Raw genomic sequence first — 27793 nt, 5'->3', positions numbered from 1 at the left:
CACCTCACTTTGTGTTAAATCTGGATGGCTAAAAATAATGTTACATCATGTTTCAAGGTATTCCCGCTTTTGAACGCTTCACTTCCATTTTCAAATTTCAGGGTTTCAGAACAAAACTCAACACTTCATTTATACACGCTTCACTTCTTTCTTCTTCTTCTTCTTCAATGGCTCCTTACTTCGTGTTCCCTCGCTCTCTCTCAGAGCTCGAGCAAGAGCCCCAAGATTCCAACCGTCTCTACGCTCAGAACCCTCACCAAATCGCTTCTATTCGCTCCTCCCAACTTGAAGAGTTCGTCAAAGGTATCACCTTTCACACTCCCCATCACTATTTCCTTTCATTTTTGGTGTTATACTTGAATTCTCAACTTGATGAAGCTTTTCTTAGAGATTTGAAGCTACAAGTTTCATTCTTCCCCATTTTTTTTTCAATTAACTGTGTATAATTCAAGACCTCTATAATTTTTTGCTATGCTTGAATTGTTCAAATTGACGAAGCTTTTACTAGAAAGATAGGTTTCATTGTTCGAACGTGCTTTTGCTGTTGCAAATATGCAATTTGGGGAAGAGATATCACTGATTGATGAAGAATTATCAAAGATCCTGTTTATGTAATTTTGCGTGTGTGCTTGCGAACAGGTGTGTCGTTTGATCTCTCCGACAGGGAACTTTTCTGCGTGGAAGACCAGGATGTTTTTGATCGTGTCTACTCGCTGATTCGAGACTATGCTAGTCTTCCCCCATCTTGTAAATTCAATCTCGTGGAAACTCTACGCTCAAATTTCAGTGTGCTTCTCCCCAATGTTGATTCCCTCTCAAGGGCTTCTCAAGGCCACGAAGATGAAATTCCAGTGCTGGATCGCCTTGCTTCTCATCGTAATGCTTTCAAAATATATATGTTCTTCCTTTTCAACATTGTTCTTGCTGAAGAGTCAAACAAAAGCAGTTCCGGGAACAGCTCCAAGGTTATTGCTTTGCTTTTTCTATACATCTTTTGGGTGAACTATGAGTGATGCATTAATTTGATGGTGTTTTTTTTATCTCTTTAATTTTTGTTTTCGAGCGAGTGTTGATTGAAGCTTTTTTGAGTCAGTTCAGGTGGGAACAGGTGCCAAGAAGAAACATGTTGTGAATTCATGGGATTGGGAGGTACAAAGGGGTAGAATACTTGGTCTTATTGCTAACTCGTTGGAGATCAACCTTGAAATGATTTTTGGTTCGTCGGACCCTGATGAAAGTTTTCTTTCTTTTATTTCCAAGTAAGTCATCTTTCCTTTCTGGTTTGGTACTTTGGTAGTTGTGTACTATAGATGTACACCTATCCTCTTTTGTAGAGGGTGTTTAGGTTGAAAATACTTTTTGTTCTTCTTGTAGACAATCTTTAGGCAGAAAATATCTCATTTGACATTTATTTATCATAGGAATGTATTCTCTTTGTTTGAGAATGCGGCACTCTTAAAAGACTCTGATGTAAAAGATGCTCTCTGTTCCATGGTTGGATCTTGTTCCACGAAGTACCATTATGTGGAACAGTCGTGTGCATCCATCATTCATATGATTCACAAATTTGATTTTGTTGTCACGCACATTGCTGATGCAATTGCTGGTGCGGAGAAGAAGTATGGAGATGCAACCCTGGCCACCTCTCTTATCAGAGATATTGGAAGGACTAATCCGAAAGATTATGTAAAGGATACTGTTGGGGCAGAGAATGTTGGGCACTTTCTTGTAGAGCTTGCTGACCGACTTCCAAAATTGGTTTCCACTAACATTGGCATTCTTGTTCCTCACTTTGGTGGGGAATCCTATAAGATCAGAAATGCCCTGGTTAGTGTGCTAGGGAAGCTAATAATGAAGGCATTCAAGAATGTTGAAGGTGATGTGAGCTCTAGATCCATTCATCTGCGTACTAAGCAGGCCATGTTGGAAATTTTGCTTGAACGTTGTAGAGATGTTTCAGCTTATACAAGAAGCCGAGTTCTTCAGGTGTGGTCAGAATTATGTGAAGAACATTCTATTTCAATTGGTCTGTGGAATGAAGTTGCAGAAGTTGCTGCTGGAAGATTGGAGGACAAGAGCGCAATTGTCAGAAAATCTGCTTTAAATCTACTAATCAATATGCTGCAACACAACCCTTTTGGTCCACAGCTTCGAATATCTTCATTTGAAGCAACCTTAGAACAGTATAAGAAGAAGATAAAAGAGCTTGAACCAGACATGCCTACAGAAGATGTACCTGGTGATTTATCAGCTGAGGATGTTAAATGCAATGGTGATGGTGAATTGGACAATTTAAATTCTGAAGCTGTTGCAACGGAATATCAAGATAGTTTAACTGATACTTGCATGTCCCAGAAAGAAGAGACCCTGCAGGACAGTAATCTTCCAGATGTTGGGAGCTTGGAGCAGACGAGGGCCTTGGTTGCGTCGCTTGAGGCTGGACTAAGTTTCTCTAAATGCATAGGTGCTATAATGCCAACATTAGTCCAACTGATGGCTTCTTCTTCTGCTACTGATGTTGAGAACACAATTCTCTTGTTGATGAGGTGCAAACAGTTTCAAATTGATGGATCAGAGGAATGCCTTCGAAAAATGTTGCCACTGGTTAGCCCATAATCTTTCGAACCTGAAAATATAGGAGTATGCAAGATCTGGACAATTCTTTCTTCCATGTTTTTGGTCAATCTACTCATGTTCTATGTAATTTTTTATTTGCCCAACACTAATTTTCTCGTGATTTTTGTTTCAGGTATTTTCTCAAGACAAATCCATCTATGAAGCTGTGGAGAATGCTTTCCAAACAATATATATCAGGAAGAACCCTGTAGAAACTGCCAAGAACCTCTTTAATCTTGCTATTGATTCCAATATCGGAGATCTAGCAGCTCTTGAGTGTATAGTTGGGGCCCTGGTCTCTAAGGGTGATATATCTTTGAACACTGTATGTTCGTTATCATTGTTGGATATTTTGCTGTTTTACATTATTTGATTTGACTTCTGCTGTATGTTTTATACTCTAGAAATATGACTTGGCTCAGCCTTAAGGAAACAAGGTTAATGTTATAGGTTGACAAATTGTATGTTTTGAAATATCTTTCTGGGGTTTTGTGATGAGGCAACAAAATATCTGGACTTGATTTGTTCAAATATAACTGATTAAAAATATCATATTGCAGTTATTTCAACATTTATTTTTGGATAAAATGTTGTGATGTCAATATCTATATATACTATAATTTTTTTACTCTCTACAGATTTTATAAGCATTTCATAATTTTTAAACTTACATAGAAAGAAGGCTTTACGTTTTATTTGTTAATTTTTTTATCCATGTTATCAAATTTAGCTATGACTTGTGTTGAATTAACATTTTTTTGTTTGTTTTGTTTTCATCAATAATTTGATTTTCTCATCATTTCTTTGCCAATTTAGATATCAGCTCTCTGGGATTTCTTTTGCTTCAATGTTGATGGGACCACTGCAGAGCAAAGTCGAGGCGCTCTATCTGTCCTTTGCATGGTTGCAATGAAATCAGATGTTGTATTGAGCTCACATTTGGTGGACATAATTGATATTGGGTTTGGTCGTTGGGCTAAAGTTGATCCTTTGCTTGCTCGGACAGCATGTCTTTCTATCCAGAGATTGTCTGATGATGACAAGAAAAAGCTGTTGGTCTCTAATCATGCTCGGATATTTGGTATTCTAGAAAGTTTAATCACTGGTTATTGGCTTCCAAGTAACATTTGGTATGCTGCTGCTGACAAAGCAATAGCTGCTATATATTCAATCCATCCAACCCCGGAAACAATGGCGGCTAATTTTGTTAAAAAATCTGTTAGTTCTGTATTCAACGATTGTGGGAGTGATGTGCAGAGTGATACTGAGATTAGTAATACTGGCATACTCACCACAGTTCAAGTAGCAAAACTTGAAAGATGTTTATTTGTCATAAGCCATACAGCCATGAATCAACTAGTGTATATTGAATCTTGTGCCCGTAAAATCCAGAAGCAGAAGAGAATGAATGGGAGAAAGGACTCTGAGAATGAGACAATAGTCAATAATGGCACATCGACTGGTTCGCAGAAGGTATAATTGATCTTTCTGAGAAATTTTATGCGAATCTTGACAGCTTTAACTATTTATCTTGTACATAGCATTTTCCTGTCAATTCCTTACTAAAGTCATGCTCTAATTGCTGCAGGATAATGATATAAATGCGGAACTAGGATTTACTGCCTCTGAGGATGCTGCTCTTGATGCCTTGTTCGAGAAAGCAGAGAAAGAAATAATATCAGGTGGCTCAAATGAAAAGAATTTGATTGGAGTGTGTGCAACATTTTTGTCAAAGCTCTGTAGAAATTTTGGGCTAATGCAGAAGGTGATTAGCCTGATATTCAGCTCTAAGTGTCTTGCATTTCGCATTCTATTTTATGAATGCGTAGATATGCATTCAGCTTTTCTTACTGAAATGTAGAGATGTGTGTTCTCTAGAGTTTTTATACATTATAAAGCAGAAAACTATTTTTCTTTTCTTCATAATTTTTTTCTAATTTTTCCTGAATAATTGTCTAACAAATTTGCTTTTCCTATATATTCAGTATCCAGAATTACAGGCATCAGCTATGCTGGCATTGTGTAGAATGATGATTATAGATGCAGATTTCTGGTGAGATTTTTGTTAAATCATTCCTTATCTTTCCCCCCACTTAGATATCCCTTACAATGAATTGACTGTAGTATTATGTGTTTTATTTTCAGTAATGCAAATCTCCAACTCCTCTTCACAGTTGTGGAGAGCTCGCAGTCTGAAATTGTTCGATCTAATTGTACTATTGCATTAGGAGATTTAGCAGTTCGGTTTCCAAATCTGTTAGAACCATGGACAGAGATGATGTATGCCCGCTTACGGGATCCTTCTGTATCTGTCAGGAAGAATGCTGTTCTGGTGCTTTCACATCTTATACTAAATGACATGATGAAGGTAGATGTTTGCATAACTGCAGTCTTTTAATCTTCCAATGGTTTACACATTTATGTTAAGGAAGCCCATTTTTTTTTTCAGGTGAAAGGTTACATCAATGAAATGGCTGTGAGATTAGAAGATGATGATGAGAGGATTTCAAGCCTGGCAAAGCTCTTTTTCAATGAACTGTCTAAGAAAGGTTTTTACCTCATTTAAAATTATCTTTTATTTGTTTAGTCTTCCTGTATTTGCATCAACGTTTGTATTTTTATGTGCAATATTTCTTAAATGGAAAAGTTTACAACTTTGTATTCCACTTGTGATAACAGGAAGCAATCCAGTATATAATTTACTTCCAGATATACTTAGCAAATTGTCCAATCAGAATCTGACCAAGGATTCTTTTTGCAATATCATGCAATATTTGATAACTTCCATCAAGAAGGTACATCTCATCTAGTGTTGAAACTTCAATTTTTTTTTAAATATTTATTTTTTCCCGTGGTTTCAGCCTAACGTCTTTTCTTCTAAAATTCATCACTCCAGGATCGACAAATGGAAGCCCTTGTTGAAAAGCTATGTAATAGGTTTAATGGTGTTGCAGGTATCCTTTTTTCCCCCCTTAAAATACATATAGAAACCATCCTAGGTGTAGCTTGTCATAATCAAACAATGAAAAGTTTCACATGTTAACACAAATGCTTTGAACTTTTGTATTCTTTTACATAGCATCCCTTCAGGATGATTTTCTGATAAAGAGCAATTGTTCTTATGAACAACCATATTTTTCCCTCTATCTCCCACCATGTTGGAATTCTAATGCATTTGAAGTTGGTACAGCCATTAACTTCGCCAAACAAACTGAACCTCATTTTCTATTAGGGTGGCTACTTTCATGAAGATGTCTTCATGTGAAGATGATATTGCGAACCATTAGATGGTTCAGTCAACCATGTCAAACCATCTAACAGTTCACAATATCATTTCCACATGAAGATATCTTCATAGAAGTAATCACCTTCTATTGAATATATAATGAGAATCTGAATGTAGACTTATTAGATTATTAGCTTCTTCCTTTCTCGAGTGATATGTACTGCATATCTTGTGAAGTATAAAAAACTCTATTATTTGTAAAATGGATGGGTTTGTTTATGGCTTTACACTTTTGCTGCTCAGTTCCAATTTCCAAATGTTTTTTCCCCTCCCCTCTCATTTATAAATTAATTCTTGCTTCTTACTTTTCTGCAGACGTCAGACAATGGGAACACATATCCTATTGTCTCTCTCAGCTAGCATTTACTGAAAAAGGGATGAAAAAACTCATAGAGTTATTTAAGACATATGAGCATGCCTTGTCAGAGGATTCTGTTATGGATCATTTCAGGAGCATCTTAAACAAGGTAATCATGTTTTTCCGTTGCCCTTGGTTAAGTGAAAATGGCTGAAGTTGAATCCTGTCTGCTTTAAATTGAGATCAGGGGAAGAAGTTTACAAAACCTGAACTCAAATCTTGCATTGAGGAGTTTGAGGATAAGCTGAATAAGTTTCACATGGAAAGAAAGGAGCAAGAAGTTACCACTAGAAATGCCAGAATTCATCAGCAGAAAATTAGCAGCAGGGAAGGTTTTGCTGTAGCTACAACATCAGAAGAACCAGGTAACATTTGTTCAACTTCAAATTTTCCGATCTATCTATTATAGTATTATATAGCGTCTTTCTAATTTCACTGCATTAGCAGTCATGGTAATCGTTGCTGATCAATGAATTCATTTTATGTTTTTGTTCAGTTTCGGTTGGCATGATTACATGACTGATTAGAGCAAAGTTTTGTAATATGAAACTTCTATTTTGCCTTGTGATTTATGTGGCACTTCCTGCATTTTCAAGAATATCTGCATATTTTAATAAAGAATTTTGTTTGTCAGAAAAGCACAAGTCTGATGACAATGTTGTATGTGCAGATGAAACAGATGGGGAAGTTATTGATCCAGGCACCAAAATGACTGCTTCGCCTTCAAATGATAAATCAAAAGGGAGACCTGTTAGGTCAGAAGATCATTCAGGTGCCTCGAGCGAGCTGATAGAATCAGATCAAGATGATGCCGAGGTCTCATCTGTGGTTAAAACTAAAGGTTAGTGTATACACAAGTTTTGGTGAATCTGTCTGATTTGAGAAATACAACTAACTAGATGCTGTAAATTATAGGATTTTCCCAGTCCAGAACTAAGAAAAGCAGCATAAAGGACAACAATGGGAATATGTCCAGAACTAAGAAAAACATCATGAAAGATGGAAATGGTGATATCTCTGTGACCAAAACTAGGCGCAATACCCAATCAAGGAGGTATGCATTCTCTGCATACAATTTTTATACCTTTGGCTTGTATCTATGTTAGTAAAAGTATATGCTAACAGTATAGCTTTGCACCTTGGCCTTGTTCTGTAAGGAGGACAAATATCAATACATTTGAATCGAGAAAGAAAAGAGAAGTGAAACAACTCTTTGTGGCTGAATTTCTTGAGTGATATTGCTCTCAGCATCTTGATATATTATTCCAATACCATGATTTTTACCATTCAATACAATATGGTTATCATTACTAGGATTATACTAATCACATGGGGGCAAGATTTTACTGACATGCTTAATGTTATCAATAGCTCTGCATAATGCTGTTTAATATTTGTCTGCTTGGTTTTTAGATCATGCAAATATGTGTAAATGAACCAGTTTTTGAATACATAAATCTGTTATGATTCATTTTTGTACCTTAATGCAGGTAGAAGGGGTTCAGCTTGAGTGATAAAGTCAATTTGTATGTGATTTTATTAGTTGTTACTTGTTAGTGGAAATACATATATTACTGTGTTATAGTAAATAGTAGCAAATGAAGTGTTGAACAGTGGAAAGAAGGGGTACAGAGGAAAGACCAAGTTGCAGCTGAGATTGGCTTGTATTATTGTCAAGCTTGGAATTTGTATCCCAATGCACTTTACCTCTTGGAAGACCAACTAATGTAATTCCTAGATGTATTAGTATTTGGATTTTGTAATTATAGTTAAATTTTATTAATTAATTTGGTTGTGTTTCAATAATTTGAAGTACTAAGGAAAAAAAGTACAAAATTCTAATAAATTTATCTTGCTTGAAGAGTTGAAGTTACCCAAATTTAAATCCAACTTTTTATTTTTTGGTTTTTGCTAAAGTCAATGGATTGCTTTATACGAGAATAAATCTTTTTAATTTTTTTTTTAATTCATGTTGTAAATTGTGATATCTCATTATATATTTTTAAGTGAGAAAAAAATGTGATAAAAGATATAAAAAGTTAAATTTGACAACATCATTTGAAAGAAAAAAAAATTAAAAAATATATTTTGCTTTATACTTCTAAACACTTAAAATTTGAGGTGGAATGATGAAGTGGTAGAAAGTGAATGGCATAATGAATATATGAAAAAATAATAGTAATTATGAACTAAGGAAAACTTTAGATGCGGATTTTGGATTTTCATTATTGAAAGTGATCTGATAATTTTTTTAAATGATGTCAAAGAGAGGTTAACTTTAAGTTTTAATAGAGGGAAGTAAGTTTCATAAACTAACAAAGCTATACCAGCAATTAAAAAATGAACTCATCAATATACTGTAATTTGGTTATTCTGTCTCTTTCGTAATTAACTATTAAGAATATTTTTGTTATGTGTTTTTATTTTAGAATCTTATGAAAAAAATATGTAAAAAACTAAAAACAAAAATTTTATTTAACTTTTTCCATAAAATTTAAAAATAAAACTACAAATGAAACAGAAGCTGAACTCTCTGTTCTCAACATCTCATTGTGTCTTCTTCTTTCTTTTTTTTTTTTAATTTCTTTTTTTAGTATTGCTTTTCATTTTTGAGTATATAACTAAGTAACTAACTATATAAAGTTCTTGTCTTTATAAGAGGCGGCACTGCTGGTTGAGTAATGCAGCAGACAACATTAATTTTAGTATAATCCAACTCCGAATCAAACGCTTCAAAAGATTCCAACTTTCCATCATGATTTCTTCATCCATCTCTCTCAGACCCTTCCTTCACTCCATTGTCCTTCATCACCACCATCAGGTAAAAAACCCTTGTCCTTTCTTAGTACCATATTCTCATTTTGCCTTATTTTCTGTTTGTTTCCTGAAAAAAGAAACATTCTTTCACCCTTTATATTCATTCAGCAAAATGGGGTGCAGTGTATGGCTCTGATACATGGCTGAGCTGCGCAAAAATGTGGTCTTGAGGCTTAAATTAAATTAAATTAAATTAAATTTTTTAGAAAAAATTGTTTTACAGAATTTCATGTATGACACATTCAATCTTGAAGAAGCAAATGTCATCCAATTTAAAAATTGGTAGGTATATATATATTTTTTAATTCTTTAGTTTAATATTAATTATGTGTGTTATCTAACGTAATTTTTTTCGCTTTATTTATCTAGCTTTGTAAGATTTAAAAAACTTAGAGTAATATCGGCCTAATTCCAAATGAGGCTGCATTGTTAAAAATTTATCAAGACAAAATCATTGAGCATTTAAAAGAATTAGATACGGTAATTTTCTTTTCTATAAAAAAGTTGAGGAAAAAATTAATTTAAATTTGTTGTACATTGATTATTTTTGTTTATTCATCTTATTTATTTTGATATATCTTTTAGATTTAAAAACTCACCAAATTCAAGGAATTTAAATTATTAATTTTTTTTTTCAGAATGTTGTTTGTGTTGTCTTGGCTACTATAACTCATTATAGATACTCCAGACTGGTGGTACGACCAATGTGAATACAACAGCCCACATATACTTTTATAAAACTTTCAAATGTTCAAGTTGTGGTTGTCTCTTTTTATCCATAACTCCAAGGTTATTTATTTATTTTTTTAATTTAAAGTCTAATCACAATGGATTAGATATTGAATAAGTTTATGTTTAACCTTTTTTTATACTATTTTTTTTATTAAGCAAGTATCGAATAAAGCTTGATGTCATTGATGACTCTGACTATGCATGTTTCGTAGTCTTTGACAAGGAGGCAAAACAAGTTTTGAAAAAGAGCTGTGTAGAGATACTTGATCCACTCCTATTGGTAAGTTCTACCCAATATTTATTTCTAAAAACATTAGTGAAAATATTTTTAATGGTAATTTTTATATTATTTATTATTAATATATTATGTAATACTCTGTAAAAAGGAGATCTATCGGATACACCTACATTTTTACTCAACCTAATTGATAAGACATTCCTCTTCACTGTTGAAGTTCAAATATCTAATAATTCACATTTCACATTCTTATAAAGTTAAGAAGATGACTGATAATGTAGATCTCATAAATAAATTCAAAAAGGCTCACCTTATTCAAATTGCGAGTACAGTTATAAGTGTACTTTTTATTAAAAATCAGTTTATTTTTCTCTTCCTTGGTCATTAGTAGTATCTAATTTATAAATAATAATTAATAACTAATTATAATTTTAGGATGTTGACTATACCAGTAGTTTGCTTCTAACAACAAAGGCATCTTCAATCATTCAAGGGGAGAAAGTAGAAGGTGCTAAGGTATTTATTCAAAAAATAAATTTTTTGTTTGTTTGTTTTCTCAAAGCTAGATCTTTATTTTATTAAAAAAATATTATTGAGATAAAATCAAATGTGAGAAGGAAGTCTTTAATTTAACGTAGTATTTTGTACAGAATTTGTTGCTTGAATTCTCCAATGAAGTTGCGGACAATGATGAATCCGAAGAAGTGTTGGAAAATGCTATTTACACCAACCAAGCGACTATCCTCGGAGTCAGAAGATTCGAAGATGTAAGGAGATACTTCAACTTGCAAGAAGATCAAAATTAAGAATGAAACTTGAGAATTTGAATGCACATGTTTTGGAATCTCTTTTAGAGTCTATCTAATAGAATAATGCCAATCATATATTTGTTTTGGTAGAAACATTATCTTTTCTTGAGTTGTTATTTTTCTTTTGGTTCTTTTCGATTTTTATGTTTGAAATTTAAAATTTTTTTAAATATAAATTGAAGTTATTTGGTTATTACTTCTGATTTTATTTTTAATTCGATTCACATCATTAATATTCTGTTAATTTCTAATTTAGTATTTAATATCATAAAGTTATAAATTTTTCATATGAATTATTGTTGATACAATTAAGTTAATTATTAATTTTTAATGTGTACTTATTTAAAAAAAATCTTATTATAATTTTTAATTAAAGTATTATGTCTAAAATTTTAAATTTAAATTTAAATAATTTTTTTTTTTATTTTAAAGAAAGCAATTGGGTTTGAGAATATTTTTTAAAACTTTATATAATTTATAAGCTATTGCTAATTATAAAAGATTATATTAAAATAAATAGAATTATTAGTTTTATTAAAATGTGAGGTTATTTATACTATTTAAAAGAAAATTTTAATTTGACATTCTTCTATACTGAATTCTGTTTCTAATGTTATTTCGATAAAATTGAATTAATTTAGGAAATTCTATTTAAAATTTTAAAATTTGTACTAGTTAATTAGGAAACTCTATTTAAAATTTTAAAATTTAAAATTCTAATACTAATTCATAATTAAATGACTCCTTAATCGTTTCGATTTTTAAATTTAAATTTTTTTACTTGCCACATTTATAAATTTTCTCTTTACTCAATTTACATGGTTATCTTTTAGATTGTTTCTCCACAATAGAAGTACAATCATTTTTTCTCTCTTTTTAAATATTTTTTCTAAATTTACGTAATATATAAGGTTATTAATTTTTAGATTGTATTTAATTTTATTTATTTTTGTCGACAAATAATAGGATTGATACTATTTATGACAAAACTAATAAAAATTATTTTTAAATTAACAAATTCCTATATTCCTAATGAACAACGAACATTTAATTAAAAAATTTTATTTAAAAATTTAAAATATGCACTAGCAAATTAGAAAACTTTATTTAAAAATTTGAAATTTGAAATTCTAATACTAATTCTTATATTCTTAATCATGAAACTTCTAATGTATCAAGATAAAGGTGAAATGAAGAGATTAGCTAATTGTATACTTGATGTTAGAAATGAAAATATTGGTTCTGTTGTTGATAATGAATCAGAAATTAAAATTCTAGATAATCTATTGATTACAACTACTGATGGCCCTCTCTCTCATTTGGTAGACTTTGCATATCTAAATTTGTTGCAAAACATGTTAGATTACAGGTATTTTTAGAGTAGGGCAATTCTTGAACCCACGCTTGAAAGTGTCGAGAAGGTAAACGATTTTGTCTTGACAATCTTTCCAGGAATGGAAAAGGAGTATTTGAGTTCTGACACAACATGTCAAGCTGATGAGAATGAAGATGTACAACAAGAGTAGTTCACACCAGAGTTCCTAAATAACATCAAAAGTTCGGGACTATCCAATCACAAGTTGACTTTGAAGTCAGGAGTCGCTGTAATGCTACTGCGAAACATAGACCAGACTTCAGGTTTATGCAACGGGACAAGATTAATAATTAACGGACTTGGCAGCAACGTAATTAGAGCGACGGTAGTAACTGGTAGAAATATTAGAGATAAAGTGTACATTCCAAGAATGAACTTGATCCCTTCAGATTCAGGATTGCCATTTAAGTTTCAACGGAGACAATTTCCATTAACAGTATGCTTTGCAATGACCATTAACAAGAGTCATGGTCAATCATTATCACATGTAAGACTTTACTTGCCAAAATCATTGTTCACCCATGGACAATTTTATGTTACTTTGTCAAGAGTTAAGAGTTGCAGTGACCTCAGATTTTTAATTCTAGACGAAAACGGCAATTCAAAGTCATTAACAATAAATGTCATGTTGAAAGAAGTTTTTAATAATATTTAGGTAAGAATAATATTATTTTCATTTCAATAGCATGTTATGATTTACACTTTTTTATAAATATTTACTGTAGATATAACTAATTTATCTATAACTCTGTTTTCAGATTTGAGATGAAATGTATATCAAGGAGCACAACATCATATGACAATTGCTTTTCTAATGAAGTTAGTAAGATACTAGGTTGTCGATAAATTTTTATTAGCCTTTTGATAAAATTTAGTGTAAAATTGACATGCTATTATTACAGTTATATATGTTCTTATTTTTTTCATGTCTCTCTCCTTATAGTTCAAGAATATTATAGTCTTCAAACTCTTCTATTTACTTTTTACTTTGAATAAAGATAAAACAACATATTCAGTACGTTTATTATATAATAATGATAATCGTGTTATACTAAACTAAAAAAATTTATAATTATAAAATATTATTTTTAATTTAATATGTCAAATTTAAATAAAAGTCCGTGTACCCCACAGATTTAACACTAATAAATTAACAAAGCTATACCAGCAATTAAAAAATGAACTCATCAATATATTGTAATTTGGTTATTCTTTCTCTTTCGTAATTAACTATTAAGAATATTTTTGTTATGCGTTTTTATTTTTTACTTTTATTTTAGAATCTTATGAAAAAAAATGCAAAAACAAAAATTTTATTTAACTTTTTCCATAAAATTTAAAAATAAAACTACAAATCAAACAGATGCTGTGAACTCTCTGTTCTCATTGTGTCTTCTTCTTTCTTTTTTTTTTAATTTCTTTTTTTAGTATTGCTTTTCATGTTTGAGTATATAACTAAGTAACGAACTATATAAAGTTCTTGTCTTTATAAGAGGCGGCACTGCTGGTTGAGTAATGCCGCAGACAACATTAATTTTAGTATAATCCAACTCCGAATCAAACGCTTCAAAAGATTCCAACTTTCCATCATGGTTTCTTCATCCATCTCTCTCAGACCCTTCCTTCACTCCCTTGTCCTTCATCACCACCATCAGGTAAAAAACCCTTGTCCTTTCTTGGTACCATATTCTCATTTTGCCTTATTTTCTGTTTGTTTCCTGAAAAAGAAACATTCTTTCACTCTTTATATTCGTTCAGCAAAATGGGGTGCAGTGTATGGCTCTGATACATGGCTGAGCTGCGCAAAAATGTGGTCTTGAGGCTTTGAGAAGTGAGAATTTTCTCACCCCATGATATTGGGAAACTTGATTCCGTGACCATTTTTATTTCAATCAGAAGCTTCGAATTTTTCTTTTCAATGATGATAATCCATTTTGAATCATGCTTCTCATTCTGTCATTGTTGTGATCTGTTACAGAGAACAACTGCTTCAAACAGTTGGGCCTGCTTGGCTTTTGAGAATTCAGCAAATTTCGGCAGAAAGAGAGTGATCTTTGCAAAGGGTTTCAAGCTGAATTGCTTGGTTGATAAAGTGATGGATGGGACCACATCATCTTTGGTGAATGATGCAGTGGATTGTTTTGCTGGTATGTGCTGCAAACCAGACTTTATAAAATGTTGTTTTATGTTTTTCGTGTAAATCCTAGTAATTTCTGTTTGCAGAAGAGGAAATTTTGGAGCCTAATATCTCAACATTGGTTATGAATTTCGAGAATAAGTCTGATCCTTTTGGAGCAGTCAGTAATCCGCTCTATCAGACTGCTACTTTTAAGCAGGTGAAGCTTTGATTTTTTTATACACACTGTGACATGAACCTTTTGAATGTATTTGGACACAAATGTGTCTAGATACATTGATTTTCCGATGTACTGGAAAAGTAAGAGTTCTAATTGGAATGGAGGGAGTAGTTTTCTCTTGATCTCATTATGTTTATTGACCGGTACTCCTATTCATGCAGCCTAATGCAATAGAAAATGGTCCTTATGATTATACCAGAAGTGGAAATCCCACTCGAGATGCTTTAGAAAGGTTCACTGTGTCCTGTTAATTCTGTTTGTTTACCATTGCAACTGCCAATATTGCGGCATCAATGTTTTCTTTTCTCACCATGTTTTACCTTGCATGCTGTGTTCTCAGTTTGTTGGCGAAACTTGATAAGGCGGATAGAGCCTTATGCTTCACCAGTGGAATGGCTGCTCTGAGTGCTGTTTCTCATCTTGTTCAAGCTGGTGCCTTTTCTTTCTTCATTGTGCTATAATCTGGTTTTTCTTCATTTTTAGTTGTGAAATTTAGGTTAGATTCATCACTGAGTTTTTAAGAATATGAGTAGTTTCATGCTTTGGAGTTTGGAGTCTCTGCATGCATTCACTCATGCAGTGCAGTGTCATCACTATTGGTATTTTCCCTAGATTATTCGTTTGTTGGATTCATTTTGAAAACTTACCAATTAATGCACTATGGGACTGAAAGCCATGAATTCTCAGAGGACTGTTCTTTTTCCCCCTTTTTGATGCAAAAATTATATTTACTGATATTTGGCGCTGATATAGGTGAGGAAATTGTTGCTGGAGATGATCTATATGGTGGAACAGACAGGTTGCTGTCCCGAGTAACTCCAAAGCATGGCATTGTGGTCAAGTTAGTCTAATTTGTCAGTTATGCTTGTTCATTTTTTTCCATAACCAGTAATTAATTATGGCAACAAACCAATCAAGTTTGTTTATTCCATAAAGTAAAATAACAATTACTGATTGTAGTTGAATTCTTACGTTTGCAGACGGGTAAATACAACTGATCTTAATGAGGTTGCATCTGCTATTGGACCCCGGACTAAGCTTGTGTGGCTTGAGAGCCCAACCAATCCTCGAATACAAATTACTGATATTCGAGTATGATGCTGAATGTGAAATTCTGAATTTTTAGTGTTGTTACCTGAAGTTTTTTGCTGTTATCAGCTATGAAGTCCTTTAGAATCATGATTTTGGCTTTGACTATGGAATATTCTTTGGTGGTTTCTTCTTACAATAATGATATTTTTACCCTTTCTTAATTCATTTACAGAAAATATCTGAGATGGCTCATGCACATGGTGCTCTGGTGTTGGTGGATAATAGTATAATGTCACCTGTGTTGTCTCGGCCATTAGAACTTGGAGCAGGTATAAGCATTATTATTAACTTTTTTTATTATTACTATTATTTGCCGGTATAAGCGTTAAAAGGCAATGGCAATAAACATATTCTCCCACTTTTCTTGTATTTTATGTTTTGGTCACTTGATACTCTATTCTTACCCTAATATTTACTCCAGTTTTGTTGAGTAGAAATATATATTGTATGAGATAAAATGAAAAGCTTTAACTCTTTATTGTCCCCTGCAGATATTGTTATGCACTCAGCTACCAAATTTATTTCTGGACATAGCGATATTATGGCTGGTGTGCTTGCTGTGAAAGATGAAAGGTGGTTCCTGATTTTCAGATATTAAATATGTTAAATTAAAAAAAAAAAGAGAAAATATTGATGTTTTCCCTCTTTACCCCCTTATTTTCTCGCATTTGTACTTGTTAGTATTTGTTGAACTTACAGTAGCAGTATTATTTAACTGGTTAGTCCATCACATTACTCACTATTCATCCTTTCCAAAATCTTTACCTCTTTTCATTAAACCTCTTAAGGTTGGGAAAAGAGTTATATTTCTTGCAAAATGCAGAGGGTTCAGGCTTGGCTCCATTTGACTGTTGGCTCTGTATGCGAGGAATCAAGACGATGTCCCTGCGAGTTGAGAAACAACAGGTTCTTCTTGAAACATGTTTTTGTACTCGAAGTGCTTCTACTATTTATCTGTTAATGCGTGTCAGATCTTGTCAATTAAACACCCAATTAACCAAAATACCAGTAACCAAAGACATTACTGCTTTCCTTAATATATATATATATAATGGTGATGCAGAGTGAAGATGGTTTGGTTGGTGACATGTTTTTCCCCTAACAACAATGTTGTAACTTTGAGTCGATATGTGCAGGATAATGCTCAGAAGATTGCCGAGTTCCTTGCCTCCCATCCTCTAGTGAAGAAAGTAAACTATGCTGGTCTGCCTGATCATCCTGGACACGATTTACACTACTCGCAGGTATCATATATATATTGAAATTAAAGATTGTTGTTGCTATGCCTGGAATTGATTATCATATATTCTCTGGTTCCTTGCAGGCAAAAGGTGCAGGATCTGTGCTTAGCTTTTTAACAGGTTCCCTGGCACTCTCAAAGCATATTGTTGAAACTACCAAGTACTTCAGCATAACTGTCAGTTTCGGTAATGATCGTTCCACACAACGGTTCTAAAAAATTAACATAGTTTTCGATTGGCAGAATAGATAAGATCTCTTTGTGAATTTCAAAATTTGAACATTGATAACAATGCCTAGTCTTATAGTACTGTTTCAACATTATTATGTTCATTGCACCTACTGAGAAGCTCCATGATGCAAGTGCAACTTACTAGAAATGATTCAGTTTCACAGTTGTGACTGTTATTCTTCTTGTTGGCAGGAAGTGTGAAGTCCCTCATCAGTTTGCCGTGTTTCATGTCGCACGCAAGCATACCATCGGCGGTTCGTGTGGAAAGAGGCTTAACCGAAGATCTAGTGCGCATATCTGTGGGGATTGAGGATGTGAATGATCTCATTTCTGATCTAGACAATGCCCTTAGAACTGGCCCTGTGTAATTTCTTCTAAATATTCAGTTTTAGTTACTTTTACTTGGATTGTAATTCCAAAAATGGAAAAAAAAAGGTTTTTGGAAACATGGGTTGCTCATCCTACATTGGGGTGCCTTGAGGGTTGCAAGGAAACTTCAATGTATTTTATTATGTAAAATATGGAAAAAAATATTATTATCAGCACTGTAGCTTCTTTTGGCTCTTACTGCAATTGAAGTATCCAAAGCTTTTTTCTATTTTGATCATGAACCATGATTTAAAATTTGAAGTATCAATATAATTTTAAGTCTGCAACTTTATCCCAAAGCCTACAAATTGGTCGATGTAAGATAAAGATATTTGGTGATGAAACTCTTAAATAAATGAATTGGTTGTAATAATAAGAATAAAATTAAAAGTATGTGTGGGTCTGTCAGACAACCGTGCGACCTTCCCGCCACAGTTGCGGCGAGTACGATCCTCCACTGCCACAGATGGAAGCCTCCAAAGAGGACTCAATCTGGACCATTAATCACGCTCTGATCACACGGTCATGATTCATCAACCAGACTGCAGTTCCTGTCTCCTTAGAACTCAAGGATACAGAGGTACAAACCTATAGAACAGATCCTGTTCAAGTAAGGTCGTGCTCTTCTATCTCACTCTTTGCTTATATAAACTTTCTTGTCTTGCTATGAACAAGCGATGTAAGACTAACTTCGCTTCCCTTGTTAGCCTCACCAGTTACTCTCTCTCTTTCTGGAATTGTATTTATTGATTTAAGATTCCTCAATACATATGCCAATAATGAATAAGTTGCAGTTGCAGCTCATATTTACTGCACAGAGATAGTAACGCTTTATAAAAAATGGTGGGAGTATTTTTGGTGCATCATCGAGTAAATAGCATGAGAAAGATTGTATACTAGTTAAAATTCCTTCCCCCCCCCCCCCCCCCTAATATTCCTCAAAGATAGTAAGTGGTTTCCATCTTATTTTTTTGCTGGCATGTGAAAGTGACTTATGTTTCAATAAATTACATGGTCTTACAATATAACATTTGGAACAGGTCCTATTAACCAGATTGTGTTGATTTGAATGAGCTTGATGAGCTGCATTGATTTCGGGTTTGCTAGTTTGTCAATTTATAATATGTTTATGTGCCTCTATTTCGATTGCATTGGTTACAAAGATCTTAAGCATTATATCTGTCAAGGCATTTTCACTGTGTTGCATTGACTTAGCTTCCTAGAATGTTCTATTTGGGAGTTGCTTCAGTCCTTAACACTGCATTTGTCTGACAGAATTGGGTGTCTCTTTTATCTGAAAAATTGTCAAATCAGCCTAACATTATTAGTCTTAGATATAATTACTCAAGTCAAAAACTCTGCAATACATGATCCTTGTTGGGCTCAATTGCAGGTTTACTATTATTGGTACTGAAGGTTGACCAATTGCCCCCTTTGAAGTACAAGAACCAAAGGGATGTTGGCAATGACAAGTTATGATGATTGATGAAAAAGACTAAATTTTGTATCACCCCCATGAATTTTTTTTTTTTTTGGGGGTAAATATTCTGTTTTTGGTAGTATAAGATTGTCTTCTTAAGTTGGATGAATTCTATTATCTATGCAGTGAAATTCTACCTTAGAATAGAAGCATACAATGAACACATGATATCCAAGTCAGATTATTATTCACCTAATGAAAATTCAAAGATACTTTCAATCTCCTTATTTTATTTTGAAAGCTTAATTTTGTAGGTTAAACGTGAACCTGAAATGCTAAAGGATGAGAACAACATAAAAAAGATTTCTACCTTTTATTACCATTTTTTTCTTAATTTTTCTTTTGAAATTTGAAAAGGGTTATGAGTAAAGCAACAAAGTAGATGATAAGACAGATACTTTAGCTTTAACATGTAGCTCAGACCCACAAAGGAACAATGGAATTGTGACCTGTGCTTTTGGTGTCACAAAGTTATGAGTTGGCTATCCTTAGTGGTCCTTAACTCTTTAATGAAATGTCTGTTTCAATCTGTTTGTAAGGGTAGAAAAGTAACGATGGCAACTTGTTCCATATTTTGCAGTTTTGCCTTGATCATTTCTTATCATCCCACATTGTTATGTTTGTAATTGCCCTACATTATTGGCACCTATACCCTTCCCTTTCACTCTATTTATTCATTTAGAGTGATTCTTTTGAACAGTTTTTATCTGAGCTTAACTTGCTAACATTCACATAATGTGGCATGTAATGTCATTAATGTCTATTATTAATTGGATGGTGATAGATTTTACTGGTTGATGATTATCATGCTAATTAGACTTAAAGAGACATGACAATATTCTTAAGAATTAAGTGTACCACTATAAGGACCATGACAATGACAAATAAATGAAGACAAAAGATTCACATGAGCACATCATAATCTTATTTGGCTTCTTTATTAATCTCATCTAATCAAACATGAAATACCAGTAATTCTCTCATTCACACCATTATTGCCAGAACTCAACAAAGTTTAAAAATAAGGTACTCATCACCTCATCATCAAACTTAAAGCTTAAGTAGTTTTTTGAAATCTATTAATCATAAGTGGTATTTTTGGATGCTTGTGTTGTAAAGTGAAGATATATTGGCTTAAAAGGTGAAGTTGCTAAGTGCTAACTGACTGCACTATTGGCTTTCTATATATTATATATATTATGCTTTAATTGAGAGCAAGGAAGTTCAAACTCACCATCTAAATGACATTGATGCTAATAAATATGAAAAACAACAGCTTGTGGACTAACACAATTTTGTAATTCCTTTCTCATGTTGTGATTGATTTGGTTCTTTTTGTCTTTCTGGCATTGAATGAAAATGTAACACTACACATGGTAGTTGAAGAAGATGGCTTTGCTGTTATACTTTCATTTATTCAAAGACATAAAGAAATATTATTTGTGGTTGCATCTAACAAGTTACTAATAACTAGGCCAAATGAAAAATCCAAATTAATGCCAATAGTAGAAATTTAAATGCATGAATGCTTACAAATTAAAATACAAGACTGTGGATTCAAGATAAAGTGATAAACTAAAATTGAAGTAAGCACAGTCTTCTAAACATGGAATACTGTAAAAAATGTGTAGCTTAACACTACTAAAGAAAAGACACAGAAACAAGTATAAACAACAACAATAACAATACTTTAGACTTAAGTATGTTATTACAAAAATAATACTAAGTTCACCCTAGGAAAGGAACAGGAATCTTCCAATGATCAAGTGTCTTGAAAACATGGTCCCTTGTCAATTCCCAATAATTTAAAAAAAATGGTCCTAACCTTGATTTTTATTTATTTATTTACTTAACTTTTTTTTCCTAACTCTCAATTGAATTGATATTATTTCATCAACTTCCCTCTCCAACCTACTTGAATTGAAAGCTCCTTTCCACCTCCTTTTTCTCTCAAACACAAATTCCTTCTTTCTATGTCATACTTTCCATCTAAGCCTCCAAAAGCATCTTCATCATAATACCCCTACAAATCTACAACAACTATTTCACACAAAGAATACATTCATATCAGACAACTAACCCAAAAAGCTTGGAGAGAGAAAGGAAGGGTAAAAATAAAAATAAAATAAAATAAAAAACTTTTTTTAGGAGAAAGTAAGCTAAAACAACAATCACCACACCCATTTCTCATTTCATCAGTTTAGTTTGTTTATTTATTTTTCTGCTAAACTTTGTTGTTGCATTCATCATGGGTTGCACAGCATCAAGAACCACCACCATAGTTGCAAACACAACCTCAGAGGACCCTTCTCCTCCTCCTTCTTCTTCTCTTTCTCTTTCCCTCGCTTCTTCTTCTTCTTCTTCCTCTTCTTCTACCTCTTCTTCTTCTGCTTCAAATTGTTTCAATTCTTCACCGAAGGTTCCCAAAGCTATGTCACTCCAAATGCCTCTTGTCCATCACCCTCCAACAAAAAAGGGTGACACACACCACCTTGTGTTCCTCACTTCCACCACCTATGGCTCCCTTCTCCTCATTGACCAAAAAGATTCCAACTTTATGAAGGATTCACCACCATCACATGCTGCTGATGAGTCTCAAAAAACTGAGGAGCAAGAACAATCATCACTCTCCCCAGATTCAGTCATCAACACATGGGAACTTATGCATGACTTGGATGAAGAAGCAAAAGAACAAGAACAAGATCTTACCCACCTTCACATTACTACTTCTTCCATTGTTGGTGATGGTGTCTCACACAAAACAAGTTCATCATGCAGGTACACAGCCTTTGACGGCTCTGCAAGGAAGAAGCTTCTAGATTCATTTGAGTCACTGAAAGAAGCCTCATCCTCATCAGAAAAACTCAACATGGAAAGTGAAAACCTTTCTTCAAAGAAGCCACTTTGGCAGCACTTGTCTGAAGAAGCTTTGCTTGCAAAACTGGACCCAAGTGTTGCTTGGAGTTACAGGCGCGCTTTGTCATCAAGACAACTAGGTAGCAACACCAACATCAACATCATCATCACCAACAACAATAATCTATATAATAATGGTGTCAGATCAATGGGGTCTAGTCCTTTGTATTCTTCTTGTTCTTCTTCTTCAACTACTACTTCATTTGCTAATAATAATAGCAACAGTGTGTGCCATTTGCCTGGAACTGAAGACAGAATAGTGGTTTATTGCACAAGTTTGAGAGGGATCAGAAAGACCTTTGAAGATTGTTGTTCAGTGAGGATGATACTAAGAGGTTTCAGGGTTGCTGTTGATGAGAGAGACATCTCAATGGACTCATCTTATAGGAAGGAGCTTCAGGATGCTCTTGGTGTTAAAGCAGTGACACTGCCACAGGTTTTCATAAGAGGGAACCATGTTGGGAATGCTGAGGATCTTAAGAAGCTGAATGAGAATGGAGACTTGGCAAGGCTCTTGAGGGGTTTCCCTGTTCATGATCCTGGTTTTGTGTGTGAGAATTGTGGTGATGCAAGGTTTGTTCCATGTCCTAACTGTAGTGGTAGCAGAAAGGTTTTTGAGGAGAAAGAAGGAGGATTGAGAAGGTGCCCAGATTGTAATGAAAATGGCTTGATAAGATGTTCAAGATGCTGCTCATGATTGCTGCCCAAGGTAATCAAACTCAGAGAGTTGAATTAAACTCCTATAGCTTAGATAATTTGAATCTTAAAGCTCATAAACTAGATCTGAGACATAAAGTTATAAATTTGTAAAAGCTCATATGTTAACTCAAGAGTTTGATAAGCTGAAGGTACTGGTTGGTGCTTATAAATTCACAATTTTATAAATTTGAGGCTTTTTTTTTTTGTGTTAAGTCTATTTGTCACTGATAAATTTTGACAATTACTATGGTCTATGAATGCATAATTTCATTTTTCAATTTCATGCTTTATTTTTTTGGTATTTGTGTTATGCCAGATTTTTCATATGTTATGTATGTGATAATTAGTTTTCCAATTTCTAGTGTTTGAAGCTGCCATGTACCTTTTTATGGCATAATATGCAATTATCAAGACACTAAAATGAATCAGTGAAACACATAACAAAAATGCTATTGGAGATTTGTACTAGTCTCCCTATTTGATTTCACATATCATGTTTGTTTGTATCATATACAAGGGAATTTATAGGGTACAGAGGTGAGCGTACAGATATTCCTCCTGCAATTATCTCGTGCTGACATGTGTCCAAGGGGAGCCGCATGTGAATGTTTGGGGAACGGTGTAACATGACGCCTCCATGTAGCCGAGTAGCTCCTGCTGGGGAAGGGAATTGGCTCCGTTTGGAAAGAATTAGCTGCGGCTGGATGTACAGGAATGGGCCGTGGTTGGATGGACTCCATGTGAGGCCTTGGATATGGGTGGGCTGCGGGGCCATCATGTTTGAAAGGGTGGAATGCGTCAAATGTGTACTGCAAGATTAAGCAAGGCTGTGTATTATGACCGTTGACCCAAAAAAAAAAGGGTGTATGACCCAAATGCACGGGAACAAAATTAATGAAGAGGAAAAAAAATGCGCCTAGGACTAAATTAGCGTGTTTGGTAAATTTCTAATAGTAAAAATAAAAGTATAAAAAAAATTAAAAAAATCTCTTTTGAGAAGCTGTAAATAACATATTTTTTTAAAAGATCTTTTTTCTTCAGAAAAAAATGTTTTTCATGTAATAAATAAACAGAAAAGTACTTTTATATTGTTATACCCAAACATAATTGATAGATAAGAAGATTTTTTTACATGAGACATCGAAACATAAAATTACTTTAACTTTTCTATAAGATCTTTTAAAAAAAGATAAATTGGAAAAAATCATTTATTGAAAGCTCACTCAAACAAGCTCTTAGTGTGTGCTTGAGGTGTAGTTAGTCAAACTGAAATTTGAATAAAAGTGATTTTATAGAATTAAGTTATGGTAGAAGTAAGTTTCGGTTAATATGATTTATGTTTGGCAATTTTTTACTAAAATTGATTTTGACGAAATAAATATTATTTGGATAATATTAGTTAAATCAGTTTTTGCTAGATAATTACGTAAAAAGACATGGCGTTAAGTTATGATGTTATTTTTTTATACATGTTTAATTTTCTTTTTTATAGTTTTCGCTTTTATGTTTTTTTATGAAATATATTTTTAAGACTTCTAGTACTCTTTTTAAGTACATTATAATACGTAACTATAATTATTATTTATGATTAATTATTTCTGTTTAATTTGTTTTACCAAATAGGATCAATAAATTTTATTATAAAAAGATAATAATAAATATAATACACAAAGATTATAAGTATAGAAATGTATAATGTCAAATAAAAAAATTAATAAAAAATATAAATATTAAATAATAAATAAAGAGTGCATTTAGAGAAAAACAATAAGAATTCTATAAATAATGCAATAACATGTATAAAGGATAAAGTAGGGGAAAAAAATAAATGCTGAAGATAGTGGCTAGAAGCAGGTTAGTGCAATCGAGGAGCTAGAAATTATTGTTTTTTATGAACGTGGTGTTACGAACAAAATCACTTTTGCATTTGCAAAGAAGAAAATTAGCCGAACAAAAAACATAACAAGAGAATTGGAACAAAAATTGAACAACAATTTCAGAACTTCAAATGAGGAAGAAGATGGAGCATTCAGAAAGTAAAAGGAAGAAGCGGAGGCGAAGAATTGAAAGCAGGGCCACTAACCAGGGTTCCGTGCTGAGAAGGCAGCGAAAAAGAGAACGACGTGGCGAGATACCTGGGGAAGAGGAAGATGAAAACAACATGCCATTGAAGATGAAAACGACATGGGGAAAAGGAAGAAGCGGCAGCGGTGAAGGGCTAGAGGGGAAGAGGGGGGTTGGTTCAGGAGTGGATACCTTTCCCTTTTTTCCCTACAAACTAAAAAACGACGTCGTTTATCCTAACTGGCAGGCTACGGATTATGCCAAACCGGTCTTTTATCGGCCAGATCGGCTGTTTTGTAGCAGTTTTCCGTCAACCGAATATGGGAGGAGAACCTGATCGCTTGCATCGTCGGTATCCGGTTGAATCGATTTGACCGAACGGTCCGATCCGATTTTCGGAACCATGGCTCTTACTCTTTACCTTCAACCCCCCCTTAGCCATTCACCTTTAATGTAGAAGAGTGAAGCTTTCAAGGTTGAATGATGTTCAACCCTAGCACTATCGTGTTCTCCAACATCAAATTAGCGGCAGCTTCATCGGATGAGAGAGTGAGATACCCCGATTCTGTTGCGTGCATCTCTCTCATAATTGTTTCATCCATCTTCTTCAAAGCCTGAGACGCAGAGGCTATCTTCTTGTTGGGCGAACAAAATTGAGCAAGAATTCTGTACCAAGGAAGATATCCTTCCTGGCCGATGCCCGATCCCGTCTTTTCTCGGTAACAACATGTCACTTCCTAATTGCAATTGAAGTCAAATTTTTTCCTCCGAAATGAATAAATTCTGTCCTCTAATCTCTTCCCTTCTCTATCATTCTCATTCCTTCTACAGGAACACGAGCCTTGAATTGGGTAGCCAGTCACCAAGACATGGGAAGTTAGCGTCTGACCTGGCCGGGCATCTACAGGTTTAAAGGATGCGTGCACTGTACAGCCATGTGGAGCCGACCGTAGCGGCCGAAAGCGGTTGTGACTGAGTGCTTCCGGCCCCCCGCCTCTTCTAGGTCACAGTTTTAATATTGGCACCGTTAGTATTGTTCACACCCTCCTGCGCAACTATATCGGACCGGCCTATGATTCGGTTCACCGGTTTTTCAGTCGAACCGGCAGGTCCGGTCCGATTATTACAACACTGCTAATGATAACCGTCAGGTCACCGACATCAATTCTTCGAAGGCGTCTTAGGCTCGCACCTTAATAACAAGGCACGAAATTACCCTCAACGTCCATCCAGTTAATGTCAAGCTATAGCGTTTGTTGCCCTATAAACCTACTTTGACAGTTAAACATGGCACACACCCTAATTATCAAATTTTTTTCTAAAATACTTTATATGGAATGCTTTGTCTTAGTGTTCTAAAAATTGAACCGTACCGACTGGTTAGATGAAAAAATCGGTGAATCAGATTCTAGACCAGTTAAGTTAACTTTTTAGACCGTTTAAAGAAGAGACTTAGTTAAAATCGGTGATGGTCACAAAAAACCGATTACAACCAATGAAACCTGATATCATAGTTGTCAGAACCGGACCGGACCGGCCGGTTCGACCGGAAAACCGGTAAACCGGTCCGGTCCGATATTTAGACCGTGTAAGGTTGAGAACCGGCACAGACCGGTCAAACCCGGTGTGAACCGGTGAAAACCGGTCAAATTCGGTGAAAACCGGACCGGTTCGAGTGATTTAGTCAACGTTGAAGGTGAATCTACAATGGACTAGCGATATGCAATTCCTGCTCTACACCCTCCAGCGCTGCCAAGTGTCGCTTGTGATGATTTTTGGAAAATTTTCCAAAATGCTTCCAATGGGGCTCGAACCCATTCCTCCAGCATAAGGCCAACAAGCTTCTTCCAGCAGGCTAGAGTGATTCTCGTTAAATAATAGACAATTTATAGTACATATAGCATTCTTTCTTTTCTACTTCTAGTCAATTTATTTTAATTTCAAAGTCACTCATTCTTAAATCAATTACATTTTATTTAACTATAAATTTATTAAATATATACAAATTAAAAATATAAACAAAAAATTTAATTAACCACAATTTATTTTTTAATATATTATTTTATGTTTTATCTTCATGAGGTTGATAGTTGAAAATCGCTAGATGATATTTAGTTAAACTAGTCAAACCATCTAACGGTCCTTCAATATCAACTTCACCAAAAAATAATTGCATGTGACTTTTCACCAATAATAATATAACAATAGAATAAATATAAACTAATTAATAAAGTATTAAAATTTAAAAATGGTAATTATTTTTATAAAGAAAAAATAACAATACTAATAATAAAGAAATAATTAAATTTTATAGAATTATTTAATTATACCGAGTTAACCGGTTCGACCAGTGACCCAACGGTTGAACCAGTGACCCAGTGACTCAGTAACCTCACCGGTTCGATCACCGGTTCGGTTCTGACAACTATGCCTGATATAGACTGGTCTAATCGAACCAATTGAATTTTAAGTTCTTAATTATTTTATATATGTTATTTACGTGAGACCGATTTTATCGGTTTAACCAATGGTTAATATGTTGAACCAATAAACCAATAAACCAACCGCTTGGCGGATTCGATCACGGATTCGGTTCTGAAGCGACTATGCTTTGACTTTCATCCAAAATAAACACCGATATCTTGTTTTTCATATGTCTCATTCCTAAGAAATTTTATATTTAACAGGAAAAAACTTTTAAAATAGGTATCTGTGACTCATATTAGGGTTTTAAGTGTTTAGTTGAAAAAAATAACGTCAAAAAAATTTAAATTGTCACATCAAATAGTCGCTAGAATGTATAATGTAGCAGTCTTTAGTCCATCTCAGTATGTCGTTAACGATTATGTGAGACAGTGACAAAAATAATATTAGAAACCAATGTGAGTCATAACTATTAAGTTGGGAGACTCAATTGAGTAAATGGAAATTTATGAAATTAGATTGAAACATAGTTGTTAGAACCGAACCAGTGATCGATCCGGTCAAGCTATTGGTTCACTGGTTTATTGGTTCAACCGATATATCACTGGTTGAACCGATAAAATCAGTCTCACGTAAATATAAAATATAAAATAGTTAAAACTTAAAATAAAAATTAGAAACACATATCTT

At 33.8% G+C, this 27793-nt stretch overlaps 3 protein-coding genes and 1 non-coding gene across 6 annotated transcripts; 3 read left to right on the top strand and 1 right to left on the bottom strand.

Annotated features, from left to right (window-relative positions):
* Positions 1-132: 132 nt before the first annotated feature.
* On the top strand, positions 133-8065 carry LOC130932902 (condensin-1 complex subunit CAP-D2). The gene is made up of 17 exons (XM_057862358.1): positions 133-303; positions 640-965; positions 1099-1259; positions 1422-2604; positions 2750-2941; positions 3433-4089; positions 4205-4381; positions 4602-4669; positions 4762-4984; positions 5066-5165; positions 5296-5411; positions 5513-5570; positions 6218-6369; positions 6448-6625; positions 6931-7101; positions 7176-7314; positions 7751-8065. Exons 1-17 carry the CDS (start codon positions 168-170, stop codon positions 7752-7754), a joined length of 4041 nt encoding a protein of 1346 aa, XP_057718341.1. The 5' UTR covers positions 133-167; the 3' UTR covers positions 7755-8065.
* Positions 8066-8962: 897 nt separating this feature from the next.
* Positions 8963-17749, top strand: LOC130936539 (cystathionine beta-lyase, chloroplastic). 3 transcript variants are annotated; one of them, XM_057866627.1, is made up of 14 exons: positions 13755-13886; positions 13990-14062; positions 14210-14378; positions 14455-14567; positions 14750-14820; positions 14929-15020; positions 15342-15429; positions 15569-15680; positions 15853-15949; positions 16172-16253; positions 16469-16586; positions 16817-16924; positions 17005-17107; positions 17344-17749. In XM_057866627.1, exons 3-14 carry the CDS (start codon positions 14327-14329, stop codon positions 17517-17519), a joined length of 1212 nt encoding a protein of 403 aa, XP_057722610.1. In that variant the 5' UTR covers positions 13755-13886; positions 13990-14062; positions 14210-14326; the 3' UTR covers positions 17520-17749. The 3 variants fall into 3 exon arrangements, with proteins under 3 accessions (XP_057722609.1, XP_057722608.1, XP_057722610.1); XM_057866626.1 differs by lacking the exons at positions 13755-13886; positions 13990-14062 and adding an exon at positions 8963-9081; XM_057866625.1 differs by lacking the exon at positions 13990-14062 and having other exon boundaries at positions 13677-13886.
* A 170-nt stretch (positions 17750-17919) lies between these two features.
* On the bottom strand, positions 17920-18140 carry LOC130938701 (small nucleolar RNA U3). Its single transcript, XR_009069856.1, has one exon. It is a non-coding gene; the product is annotated as a small nucleolar RNA U3 (small nucleolar RNA).
* Positions 18141-20917: 2777 nt separating this feature from the next.
* Positions 20918-23328, top strand: LOC130935097 (uncharacterized protein At3g28850-like). The gene is made up of 2 exons (XM_057864667.1): positions 20918-22625; positions 23133-23328. Exon 1 carries the CDS (start codon positions 21249-21251, stop codon positions 22611-22613), a length of 1365 nt encoding a protein of 454 aa, XP_057720650.1. The 5' UTR covers positions 20918-21248; the 3' UTR covers positions 22614-22625; positions 23133-23328.
* The last annotated feature ends 4465 nt before the right edge of the window (positions 23329-27793 follow it).

Source organism: Arachis stenosperma, chromosome 6 (assembly GCF_014773155.1).
Source record: "Arachis stenosperma cultivar V10309 chromosome 6, arast.V10309.gnm1.PFL2, whole genome shotgun sequence".
Lineage (NCBI taxonomy): Eukaryota > Viridiplantae > Streptophyta > Magnoliopsida > Fabales > Fabaceae > Arachis > Arachis stenosperma.
This window is presented reverse-complemented; position numbering and strand designations above follow the sequence as displayed.

What these genes read in the sequence shown, in the direction of transcription:
- LOC130932902 (XM_057862358.1), top strand. Translation starts at nt 168, where the DNA reads ATGGCTCCTTACTTCGTGTTCCCTCGCTCTCTCTCAGAGCTCGAGCAA. An exon ending in TTTCTTTCTTTTATTTCCAA is followed by an intron (nt 1,260 to 1,421) that starts GTAAGTCATCTT and finishes TATTTATCATAG; the next exon opens with GAATGTATTCTCTTTGTTTG. An exon ending in TGATAACTTCCATCAAGAAG is followed by an intron (nt 5,412 to 5,512) that starts GTACATCTCATC and finishes TCATCACTCCAG; the next exon opens with GATCGACAAATGGAAGCCCT.
- LOC130936539 (XM_057866626.1), top strand. Translation starts at nt 9,016, where the DNA reads ATGATTTCTTCATCCATCTCTCTCAGACCCTTCCTTCACTCCATTGTC. An exon ending in AGACTGCTACTTTTAAGCAG is followed by an intron (nt 14,568 to 14,749) that starts GTGAAGCTTTGA and finishes CTATTCATGCAG; the next exon opens with CCTAATGCAATAGAAAATGG. An exon ending in ACTCGAGATGCTTTAGAAAG is followed by an intron (nt 14,821 to 14,928) that starts GTTCACTGTGTC and finishes CTGTGTTCTCAG; the next exon opens with TTTGTTGGCGAAACTTGATA.
- LOC130935097 (XM_057864667.1), top strand. Translation starts at nt 21,249, where the DNA reads ATGGGTTGCACAGCATCAAGAACCACCACCATAGTTGCAAACACAACC.